The sequence below is a fragment of the Oncorhynchus gorbuscha genome, linkage group LG05, assembly GCF_021184085.1.
Source record: "Oncorhynchus gorbuscha isolate QuinsamMale2020 ecotype Even-year linkage group LG05, OgorEven_v1.0, whole genome shotgun sequence".
NCBI classification, from domain to species: Eukaryota; Metazoa; Chordata; class Actinopteri; order Salmoniformes; family Salmonidae; genus Oncorhynchus; species Oncorhynchus gorbuscha.
This window is the reverse complement of record NC_060177.1, coordinates 11,234,549-11,247,754: the sequence shown is the minus strand read 5'-3', so window position 1 is coordinate 11,247,754 and position 13,206 is coordinate 11,234,549. Positions and strand designations below refer to the sequence as shown.

Sequence of the window (13,206 nt, the reverse complement as noted above, 5' to 3'; positions counted from 1 at the left end):
TAACCCATTTTCAATGCGGCCCTCTGGACCTCGGGGCTAAATGAGCTTGACACACCTGCTCTAAACCAATGTCTCCCAAGCCGTTCCTCCAGACCTCCAACAGTTCCACCAGATTTCACTACTTAAAGGTTTGACGATTAGCTGACTAGTTGAATCAGGTGTGCTGGTGCTGGAATAGCACCAATATGTCGTGGCTGTGGTCCACGAGGAACCGATGACTCTGACGTTGAGCTGTGAATATTGGCATTATGTCTTATGTAGATGGTACATTCCTGTACTGATCACTGTACATTACATAGCCAGTATCACCCTTAAACATGTACTTTATGCTATTACTGTATCATCAGAAAGAGAGAACTCTTTGAGTTAGTGAAAGTGGCCTGTAAAGTGGGCTGTAAAGTGAGCTGCTTTCAGGGGATCTATGTGTTTGAGAATGTGGGCTGGAAAGTGACCTGCGTTCAGGTGATCTATGTATTTGAGAGGGTGGGCTGGAAAGTGAGCTGCGTTCAGGTGATCTACGTGTTTGAGAATGTGGACTGGAAAGTGAGCTGCGTTCAGGTGATCTACGTGTTTGAAAATGTGGACTGGAAAGTGAGCTGCGTTCAGGTGATCTATGTGTTTGAGAATGTGGGCTGGAAAGTGAGCTGCGTTCAGGTGATCTATGTGTTTGAGAGGGTAAGCTGGAAGCAGATGTTAGTTAGTAATAGTTAACGAACACATTCACTTTATTGGATTATTTTAGCGCTTCTTGGGACTTCGGAGCATTTTTCATGGAGATGATACATTGTTAATTCATTGATTTATTGACTGAGTTTATTTTTGCCAGTTGAAAGTGAATATAAAGCCGCTTCAGTAGGAAACAACATTACATACATTCAAATAAAGGATGAAGCATAAACACAATGAAACCTCCTGGGTTAACAACGCAGACAGATGAATACCTACCCTTCAGCTGACAGAGGAATACCTACCCTTCAGCAGACAGATGAATAGCCACCCTTCAGCAGACAGATGAATACCCACCCTTCAGCAGACAGATGAATAGCCACCCTTCAGCAGACAGATGAATACCCACCCTTCAGCAGACAGAGGAATACCTACCCTTCAGCAGACAGATGAATACCCACCCTTCAGCAGACAGTTGAATACCTACCCTTCAGCAGACAGATGAATACCCACCCTTCAGCAGACAGATGAATACCCACCCTTCAGCAGACAGTTGAATACCTACCCTTCAGCAGACAGATGAATACCCACCCTTCAGCAGACAGTTGAATACCTACCCTTCAGCAGACAGATGAATACCCACCCTTCAGCAGACAGATGAATACCCACCCTTCAGCAGACAGTTGAATACCTACCCTTCAGCAGACAGATGAATACCCACCCTTCAGCAGACATATGAATACCTACCCTTCAGCAGACAGAGGAATACCTACCCTTCAGCAGACAGATGAATACCTACCCTTCAGCAGACAGAGGAATACCTACCCTTCAGCAGACAGATGAATACCTACCCTTCAGCAGACAGATGAATACCTACCCTTCAGCAGACAGATGAATAGCCACCCTTCAGCAGACAGATGAATACCCACCCTTCAGCAGACAGTTGAATACCTACCCTTCAGCAGACAGATGAATACCCACCCTTCAGCAGACAGATGAATACCTACCCTTCAGCAGACAGATGAATACCTACCCTTCAGCAGACAGAGGAATACCTACCCTTCAGCAGACAGATGAATACCTACCCTTCAGCAGACAGATGAATACCTACCCTTCAGCAGACAGATGAATACCCACCCTTCAGCAGACAGATGAATACCTACCCTTCAGCAGACAGATGAATACCCACCCTTCAGCAGACAGATGAATACCTACCCTTCAGCTGACAGATGAATACCTACCCTTCAGCTGACAGTTGAATACCTACCCTTCAGCAGACAGATGAATACCCACCCTTCAGCAGACAGATGAATACCTACCCTTCAGCAGACAGATGAATACCTGCCCTTCAGCTGACAGATGAATACCCACCCTTCAGCAGACAGATGAATACCTACCCTTCAGCTGACAGATGAATACCTACCCTTCAGCTGACAGATGAATACCTACCCTTCAGCAGACAGATGAATACCCACCCTTCAGCAGACAGATGAATACCTACCCTTCAGCAGACAGATGAATACTTACCCTTCAGCAGACAGATGAATACCTACCCTTCAGCAGACAGATGAATACCTACCCTTCAGCAGACAGATGAATACCCACCCTTCAGCAGACAGATGAATACCTACCCTTCAGCAGACAGATGAATACCCACCCTTCAGCAGACAGATGAATACCTACCCTTCAGCTGACAGATGAATACCTACCCTTCAGCTGACAGTTGAATACCTACCCTTCAGCAGACAGATGAATACCCACCCTTCAGCAGACAGATGAATACCTACCCTTCAGCAGACAGATGAATACCTGCCCTTCAGCTGACAGATGAATACCCACCCTTCAGCAGACAGATGAATACCTACCCTTCAGCTGACAGATGAATACCTACCCTTCAGCTGACAGATGAATACCTACCCTTCAGCAGACAGATGAATACCCACCCTTCAGCAGACAGATGAATACCTACCCTTCAGCAGACAGATGAATACCTACCCTTCAGCAGACAGATGAATACCTACCCTTCAGCAGACAGATGAATACCTACCCTTCAGCTGACAGCAGCGGGTTCGCTGCCTTGGCATCACAGCTTACACATAATATGATTCTATTAGGATCATTTATACTAGCTATTGCCATTTCAGATAAAAAGGGGTTATTATTATTATCTTTGCTTTGCATATCACTTCTTTAAAACAGATGTATGGCTTGGCCACATACTGCTTATTTTGGAAACTTTTAGGATCTTTGAAGAACGGGCTAAATTGATTATTTGTTCCTCAAAAAATATGAATAGATTGTTCAGAACAGAAACTAAGAAAAAACAGTACAAAAACAATAACTACAACCGGAACATTTCTTTCCTCATGGAAAGTATAATGCCAGTAAAGTTCATTGTGCACAACAACCCCAATCCTAGGTTTGTGGACCTATAGGTCGTTAAACTATTGTTATGCACTGATGTTCAGACAGCAACCTCTGCATTTAAACACTCTCTCAGTAAATGTACACCACTTTGGCTGTAGCAACGTTCCATAACGGTTGAAATGCAATAGAAAGAGACAGGTTGATATTGAGCTCTCGCAGACCTAATGGAATAGAAACACAGACTGTATAATCAGGAAGATGATGGATTGAGTGTTTTCCTTCATGCTGTGAAATGTTTAACTTGATATTCCAGAGGTGGGTAATGCATATATCAATCTAACGATGGAATCAATTAATTTATAGATGTCAATAATATAGCCCACAGTGGTGACAGTCCTCTCTTTATTTACATACATTACTCTGTCTCTCTCTCTTTCTCTCTCTGTCTTTGTTTCTCTTTCTCTCTCTTTCTCTCTCTCTATGTCTCTCTCTCTTTCTCTCTCTTTCGCTCTCTCTCGCTCTGTCTCTCTCTTCCTGTCTGTCTCTGTCTCTGTCTCTCTCTCTCTCTCTCTTTCTCTCTCTCTGTTTCTCTCTCTGTTTCTCTCTCTGTTTCTCTCTCTCTCTCTCTCTCTCTCTCTCTCTCTCTCTCTCTCTCTCTCTCTCTCTCTCTCTCTCTCTCTCTCTCTCTCTCTCTCTCTCTCTCTCTCTCTCTGTTTCTCTCTCTGTTTCTTTCTTTCTTTCTTTCTTTCTTTCTTTCTTTCTTTCTTTCTTTCTTTCTTTCTTTCTTTCTTTCTTTCTTTCTTTCTTTCTCTCTCTCTCTCTCTCTCTCTCTCTCTCTCTCTCTCTCTCTCTCTCTCTCTCTCTCTCTCTCTGTTTCTCTCTCTCTCTCTCTCTCTCTCTCTCTCTCTCTCTCTCTCTCTCTCTCTGTCTCTCTTTCTTTCTCTGTCTTTGTTTCTCTCTTTCTTTCTCTCTCTGGCTCTCTCTCTGTCTCTCTGTTTCTCTTTCTGGCTCTCTCTCTCTCTATGTCTCTCTGTCTCTCTCTGTCATGCAAAGAAACATAGAGGGGTTTCATATGAGCTGGGCCTTCCATAGGCCGTCCACACAGCTGGTACACATTTCACTGCTATCTGAAATCCATCACACAACCTTCAAACATACAGTAGGCACTGTACATTAGTCTACCTGGTTCTGAGTCACAACCAATTCCAACTGGGTGTCTAATTCTGGGCTGTGGTTGGAACTACTGTTTTGTCTATATAGAGGGGTCAAAACTTGGTCTTAGTCACATGCTGAGGTGAATCTGAAAGGCAAGTCAAAGTTCCAGTAGCGATGAGAACATGGCGTAGCAGGCTGTGAGGAATAGAATAGACAGCAGGCTGAAATAGAACTGGGTTTAACACGTGACAGAATGGGGCCAGTCCTCTACCTTCCAATGTTTATTTATTAATGATGAGAGCATGGATGGAGCGTTGAGCTGGGAAAATAAACTGAATTCCTGAAAGGAGAAGCATGTGTGTGTGTGTGTGTGTGGGGGGGGGTACAGTGTGTCCATCTCACTCTCACTTCCTATACCTCTCTTGTAACCGCCCTCCACTCTCTCTCCCTCCGCCTCCGTTCATCCCCTCTCTATCCAAATCAAATGTTATTGTTCACATACACATGTTTAGCAGATGTTATTGTGGTTGTAGAGAAATGCTAAACCAAATCCCCCTCTCTCTTTCTCACCTCTCCATCCATATTTGTGTTGGCAGGAGGTGGGATGTGACAGACAGCTGGGCAGCGGTGCCAGGGAAGACGACTGTGGTGTGTGTGCCGGCGATGGTTCTACTTGTCGGCTGGTCCGGGGCCAGGCGCTGCCTCACGTCTCACCGGAAGAACGTAGGTACACAACAAGCTCGGCAATGCCTGAAAAAATCAACTCTTCCCTCTCTAAGCTGACCTTTTACCCTGTATCAATATCTTTACACACAGAGGTTGTGAACACACTCTCTGTTGAAAATACATTGTCGTCTCTCTCCCTTGTCCGCCTATGGCCCTAGGTAAACACAATCTCTCTTCATCTCTCCCTCAACCAGGTTTACAACTGCTGTGAAAATACACTCTAGTCTCCCTAGCTCTCATCTTCTTCCAGGCCCATGTAAATATCCCTCACCAACAAGGTTCACAATGCTTGTTCAAATACACTATTTCTCCCTCTTTTCTCTGGCCATCAATATAGTATCGCCCCCAATGGCCCTCAATCCCTCAAGTCCTGAGCCCTGTCTCAGGTCTGGTCTGGGTTAGTTTTCTGTCTCAGGTCTGGTCTGGGTTAGTTTTCTGTCTCAGGTCTGGTCTGGGTGTGTGTTCGGTCCCAGGTCTATTTTGGGTTAGTGTTCTGGCATGGGTTAGTGTTCTGTCTCAGGTCTAGCCTGGGTTAGTGTTCTGTCACAGGTCTGGCCTGGGTTAGTGTTCTGTCCCAGGTCTAGCCTGGGTTAGTGTTCTGTCTCAGGTCTAGCCTGGGTTAGTGTTCTGCCCTATGTCTGGTCTGGGTCAGTGTTCTGTCCCAGGTCTGGTCTGGGTTAGTGTTCTGTACCAGGTCTGGTCTGGGTTAGTGTTCTGTCCCAGGTCTGGTCTGGGTTACTGTTCTGCCCTATGTCTGGTCTGGGTTAGTGTTCTGTCCCAGGTCTGGTCTGGGTTAGTGTTCTATCTCAGGTCTAGTCTGGGTTACTGTTCTGCCCTATGTCTGGTCTGGGTCAGTGTTCTGTCCCAGGTCAGGTCTGGGTTAGTGTTCTGTACCAGGTCTGGTCTGGGTTAGTGTTCTGTACCAGGTCTGGTCTGGGTTAGTGTTCTGTCCCAGGTCTGGTCTGGGTTAGTGTTCTGTCCCAGGTCTGGTCTGGGTTAATGTTCTGTCCCAGGTCTGGCCTTGGTTAATGATCTGTCTTGGTGTTAATAAGTGTTATGGCTCACACAGTTTATTTATCAAAGCTGGGATACTACTATGCCATCTGGCTTAGACTGTCCACAGGTGGAGCTATCCAGTGTAAGCTTCACAATGGAGGCATTTTTTGCGTGTGGGCTTTTCATAAAATGTAATGTGTGGAGATTAAAATCATGACTGCATTTTGTCTGTCACTATTGTGTTTTTTCTCACGCGATAACTGCATTCTGGTTTGCTTGGAGGTGGTTAGGGACATTAAATACCATGTAAAATAGCTATGTTTTTACTAGAAAAATGTGTGGTTTGTGAATTAAATTAAATTATTGCATTCCAGTCTGCCAAGCACTGGTTACTGTAAACAGGACTGAGTTCCATGTTTCAAAGAGTTGAGAAATGTTGACTTGAAGGTCTGCCTTTTCCTGGTAAATTGTTGGCTATTGTGGTCAGCTTCATGGAATACACTACAGGAGTATTTTAGATCTTGGTGAAATCAAACATTGAAAAGGTTTCGATTCATTTTGGAATGAGGCATATGGCTGGATCTACACAATAGATGGGACATCTCAACATTACTACTTTTGAGGTGTAAAAAACATCTGACAAACTAACATTTTGTTAAGATGCTCTTGGCTATTTCCTGTACAGCTTAGCATTTCCACATGTCTTTGAAGGTTAATTAAGTAGATATTGGCACCAAATTTATTTGCATACTCAATTTATTGGCCTTCCAGCTGAGGTATTGTATCACATTCCTCAAATGAACACGGTTTGGCATGCGCTGGAGAGTGGAAATGAACATGGTTTGGCATGCGCTGGAGAGTGGAAATGAACATGGTTTGGCATGCGCTGGAGAGTGGAAATGAACATGGTTTGACATGCGCTGGAGAGTGGAAATGAACATGGTTTGACATGCGCTGGAGAGTGGAAATGAACATGGTTTGACATGCGCTGGAGAGTGGAAATGAACATGGTTTGGCATGCGCTGGAGAGTGGAAATGAACATGGTTTGGCATGCGCTGGAGAGTGGAAATGAACATGGTTTGACATGCGCTGGAGAGTGGAAATGAACATGGTTTGACATGCGCTGGAGAGTGGAAATGAACATGGTTTGACATGCGCTTTGGTTTGGCGCTGGAGAGTGGAAATGAACATGGTTTGACATGCGCTGGAGAGTGGAAATGATGAACATGGTTTGGCATGCGCTGGAGAGAGGAAATTAACATGTTTTGACATGCGCTGGAGAGTGGAAATGAACATGGTTTGGCATGCGCTGGAGAGTGGAAATGAACATGGTTTGACATGCGCTGGACAGTGGAAATGAACATGGTTTGGCATGCGCTGGAGAGTGGAAATGAACATGTTTTGACATGCGCTGGAGAGTGGAAATGAACATGGTTTGACATGCGCTGGAGAGTGGAAATGAACATGGTTTGGCATGCGCTGGAGAGTGGAAATGAACACGGTTTGACATGCGCTGGCGAGTCGAAATCAACATGGTTTGGCATGCGCTGGAGAGTGGAAATGAACATGGTTTGGCATGCGCTGGAGAGTGGAAATGAACATGGTTTGACATGCGCTGGCGAGTGGAAATGAACATGGTTTGACATGCGCTGGGGAGTGGAAATGAACATGGTTTGGCAATCGCTGGAGAGTGGAAATGAACATGGTTTGACATGCGCTGGCGAGTGGAAATTAACATGGCTCGCTCCCTCAAAAAGCCTTGCTATTAGAAATAATTTCAAGTGACCATGTAAATATTTAGATCAGTCTCTTAATTGTTGGTGGGTTTTTACAGTATCTGTCACATACCTATAGCACTGGCCAATGGGTGTTTGGTCAAGCAGTAGTGTCTGGTCTATGGCACTGCATCCAAGTGCTAGAGGCGTCACTACAAACCCTGGTTTGATCCCGGGCTGTATCACAACCAGCCATGATTGGTAGTCCCATAGGCCGGTGCACAATTGGCCCAGCATCGTCCGGGTTAGGGTTTGGCCAGGGTAGGCCGTCATTGTAAAATAAGAATTTGTTCTTGTCTGACTTGCCTAGTTAAATAAAGGTAAAACATTGTAAAACACTCACTTTGGGAGCAAATTGGAAAACTCCAGAAAGTACTGTAGTATTGTGATTGTATGAGCTCAAAGTAGTTGAACTAACAGTGACATTGGGTATGTACTGTACATTTAGTTGAACTAACAGTGACATTGGGTATGTACTGTACATTTAGTTGAACTAACAGTGACATTGGGTATGTACTGTACATTTAGTTGAACTAACAGTGACATTGGGTATGTACTGTACATTTAGTTGAACTAACAGTGACATTGGGTATGTACTGTACATTTAGTTGAACTAAGAGTGACATTGGGTATGTACTGTACATTTAGTTGAACTAACAGTGACATTGGGTATGTACTGTACATTTAGTTGAACTAACAGTGACATTGGGTATGTACTGTACATTTAGTTGAACTAACAGTGACATTGGGTATGTACTGTACATTTAGTTGAACTAACAGTGACATTAGGTATGTACTGTACATTTAGTTGAACTAACAGTGACATTGGGTATGTACTGTACATTTAGTTGAACTAAGAGTGACATTGGGTATGTACTGTACATTTAGTTGAACTAACAGTGACATTGGGTATGTACTGTACATTTAGTTGAACTAACAGTGACATTGGGTATGTACTGTACATTTAGTTGAACTAACAGTGACATTGGGTTGCTTTCTCAAATGACTGCCTCACCTGGTTCACCAACTACTTCTCAGACAGAGTTCAGTGTGTCAAATCGGAGGGCCTGTTGTCCGAACCTCTGGCAGTCTCTATGGGGGTGCCACAGGGTTCAATTCTCGGGCTGACTCTCTTCTCTGTATACATAAATGATGTCGCTCTTGCTGCTGGTGATTCTCTGATCCACCTCTACACAGATGACACCATTCTGTATACTTCTGGCCCTTCTTTGGACACTGTGTTAACAAACCTCCAGACGAGCTTCAATGCCATACAACTCTCCTTCCGTGGCCTCCAACTGCTCTTAAATGCAAGTAAATCTAAATGCATGCTCTTCCACCGATCACTGTCTGCACCTGCCCGCCCGTCCAGCATCACTACTCTGGACGGTTCTGACTTAGAATACGTGGACAACTACAAATACCTAGGTGTCCGGCTAGACTGTAAACTCTCCTTCCAGAATCACATTAAGCGTCTCCAATCCAAAATTAAATCTAGAATCAGCTTCCTATTTCACAACAAAGCATCCTTCACTCATGCTGCCAAACATATCCTCGTAAAACTGACTATCCTACCAATCCTCGACTTCGGCGAGGTCCTTTACAAAATAGCCTCCAACACTCTACGCAGCAAATTGGATGCAGTCTATCACAGTGCCATCCGTTTTGTCACCAAAGCCCCATATACCACCCACCACTACAACCTGTATGCTCTTGTTGGCTGGCCCTCGCTTCATATTCGTCGCCAAACCCACTGGCTCCAGGTCATCTGTAAATCTTTACTAGGTCAAGCCCCGCCTTACCTCAGCTCACTGGTCAACATAGCAGCACCCACCCATAGCACGCGCTCCAGCAGGTATATCTCACTGGTCACCCCCAAAGCCAATTCCTCCTTTGGCCACCTTTACTTCCAGTTCTCTGCCGCCACCATGGCCTATTTATTGCCTTACCTCCCTTATCCTACCTCATTTGCACACACTGTATATAGCTTTTTCTATTGTGTTATTGACTGTATGTTTGTTTATTCCATGTGTAACTCTGTGTTGTTGTTGTACTGCTTTGCTTTATCTTGGCCAGGTCACAGTTGTAAATGAGAACTTGTTCTCAACTAGCCTACCTGGTTAAATAAAGGTGAAATAAAAATAAAAAAATAAGTTGGGTGTGTACTGTACATTTAGTTGAATTCGCAGCGATAGTGCAGCCGAAACGCGTCAGTTTTTAAACTGTGTTCCCATTGAACATGCCATAGAAATAAAGGCATTTTAATGAATTATATGAAGAGTGCCCTGATCTTCCTTTCTTTTTGATTCTAACAGTGACATTGGGTTTGTACTGTACAGTACAGCTGTCGATGCCTGGGATTATTCAGCATATTTAGGAGGGAAAACACTGCATTCTGTTGAACTTCGGCATAGTATTTACAGTTTACCTCTAAATAAAATGTCTATCAATTTTAGATACCCAAGACATGTTATTAGGGTTAGTAGTTTTCTATCTATTTTAATATGGATGTCCAAGACATATTATCAGGGTTAGTAGTTTTCTATGTATTTTAATATGGATGTCCAAGACATATTATCAGGGTTAGTAGTTTTCTATCTATTTTAATATGGATGTCCAAGACATATTATCAGGGTTAGTAGTTTTCTATCTATTTTAATATGGATGTCCAAGACATATTATCAGGGTTAGTAGTTTTCTATCTATTTTAATATGGATGTCCAAGACATATTATCAGGGTTAGTAGTTTTCTATGTATTTTAATATGGATGTCCAAGACATATTATCAGGGTTAGTAGTTTTCTATCTATTTTAATATGGATGTCCAAGACATATTATCAGGGTTAGTAGTTTTCTATGTATTTTAATATGGATGTCCAAGACATATTATCAGGGTTAGTAGTTTTCTATGTATTTTAATATGGATGTCCAAGACATATTATCAGGGTTAGTAGTTTTCTATCTATTTTAATATGGATGTCCAAGACATATTATCAGGGTTAGTAGTTTTCTATCTATTTTAATATGGATGTCCAAGACATATTATCAGGGTTAGTAGTTTTCTATCTATTTTAATATGGATGTCCAAGACATATTATCAGGGTTAGTAGTTTTCTATCTATTTTAATATGGATGTCCAAGACATATTATCAGGGTTAGTAGTTTTCTATGTATTTTAATATGGATGTCCAAGACATATTATCAGGGTTAGTAGTTTTCTATGTATTTTAATATGGATGTCCAAGACATATTATCAGGGTTAGTAGTTTTCTATCTATTTTAATATGGATGTCCAAGACATATTATCAGGGTTAGTAGTTTTCTATCTATTTTAATATGGATGTCCAAGACATATTATCAGGGTTAGTAGTTTTCTATGTATTTTAATATGGATGTCCAAGACATATTATCAGGGTTAGTAGTTTTCTATCTATTTTAATATGGATGTCCAAGACATATTATCAGGGTTAGTAGTTTTCTATCTATTTTAATATGGATGTCCAAGACATATTATCAGGGTTAGTAGTTTTCTATCTATTTTAATATGGATGTCCAAGACATATTATCAGGGTTAGTAGTTTTCTATCTATTTTAATATGGATGTCCAAGACATATTATCAGGGTTAGTAGTTTTCTATGTATTTTAATATGGATGTCCAAGACATATTATCAGGGTTAGTAGTTTTCTATGTATTTTAATATGGATGTCCAAGACATATTATCAGGGTTAGTAGTTTTCTATGTATTTTAATATGGATGTCCAAGACATATTATCAGGGTTAGTAGTTTTCTATCTATTTTAATATGGATGTCCAAGACATATTATCAGGGTTAGTAGTTTTCTATCTATTTTAATATGGATGTCCAAGACATATTATCAGGGTTAGTAGTTTTCTATCTATTTTAATATGGATGTCCAAGACATATTATCAGGGTTAGTAGTTTTCTATCTATTTTAATATGGATGTCCAAGACATATTATCAGGGTTAGTAGTTTTCTATCTATTTTAATATGGATGTCCAAGACATATTATCAGGGTTAGTAGTTTTCTATCTATTTTAATATGGATGTCCAAGACATATTATCAGGGTTAGTAGTTTTCTATCTATTTTAATATGGATGTCCAAGACATATTATCAGGGTTAGTAGTTTTCTATCTATTTTAATATGGATGTCCAAGACATATTATCAGGGTTAGTAGTTTTCTATCTATTTTAATATGGATGTCCAAGACATATTATCAGGGTTAGTAGTTTTCTATCTATTTTAATATGGATGTCCAAGACATATTATCAGGGTTAGTAGTTTTCTATCTATTTTAATATGGATGTCCAAGACATATTATCAGGGTTAGTAGTTTTCTATCTATTTTAATATGGATGTCCAAGACATATTATCAGGGTTAGTAGTTTTCTATCTATTTTAATATGGATGTCCAAGACATATTATCAGGGTTTGATGTTTTCCTGACAATGTGACCTGACCAAAAATAGTAGATCATTACTAGGTCCCGGCTGACCCCATTAGACCATTACTAGGCCCTGGCTGACCCCATTAGACCATTACTAGACCCCGGCTGACCCCATTAGACCATTACTAGGTCCTGGCTGACCCCATTAGACCATTACTAGGTCCCGGCTGACCCCATTAGACCATTACTAGGTCCTGGCTGACCCCATTAGACCATTACTAGGTCCTGGCTGACCCCATTAGACCATTACTAGGTCCCGGCTGACCCCATTAGACCATTACTAGGTCCTGGCTGACCCCATTAGACCATTACTAGGTCCTGGCTGACCCCATTAGACCATTACTAGGTCCTGGCTGACCCCATTAGACCATTACTAGGTCCTGGCTGACCCCATTAGACCATTACTAGGTCCTGGCTGACCCCATTAGACCATTACTAGGTCCTGGCTGACCCCATTAGACCATTACTAGACCCCGGCTGACCCCATTAGACCATTACTAGGTCCTGGCTGACCCCATTAGACCATTACTAGGTCCTGGCTGACCCCATTAGACCATTACTAGGTCCTGGCTGACCCCATTAGACCATTACTAGGTCCTGGCTGACCCCATTAGACCATTACTAGGTCCTGGCTGACCCCATTAGACCATTACTAGACCCCGGCTGACCCCATTAGACCATTACTAGGTCCTGGCTTACCCAATAGACCATTACTAGGTCCTGGCTGACCCCATTAGACCATTACTAGGCCCCGGCTGACCCCATTAGACCATTACTAGGTCCTGGCTGACCCCATTAGACCATTACTAGGTCCTGGCTGACCCCATTAGACCATTACTAGGTCCTGGCTGACCCCATTAGACCATTACTAGGTCCTGGCTGACCCCATTAGACCATTACTAGGTCCTGGCTGACCCCATTAGACCATTACTAGGTCCTGGCTGACCCCATTAGACCATTACTAGGCCCCGGCTGACCCCATTAGACCATTGCTAGGTCCCGGCTGACCCCATTAGACCATTACTAGGTCCTGGCTGACCCCATTAGA

At 42.6% G+C, this 13,206-nt stretch overlaps 1 protein-coding gene across 1 annotated transcript in view; it reads left to right on the top strand.

Moving 5' to 3' along the window:
• LOC124035523 (ADAMTS-like protein 3) overlaps positions 1–13,206 on the top strand; it is a 157,022-nt gene that overhangs the window by 101,381 nt on the left and 42,435 nt on the right. Inside the window, 1 exon segment of the mRNA XM_046348982.1 lies at positions 4,785–4,911. Within this exon segment, the coding sequence (XP_046204938.1) occupies positions 4,785–4,911 (127 nt within the window).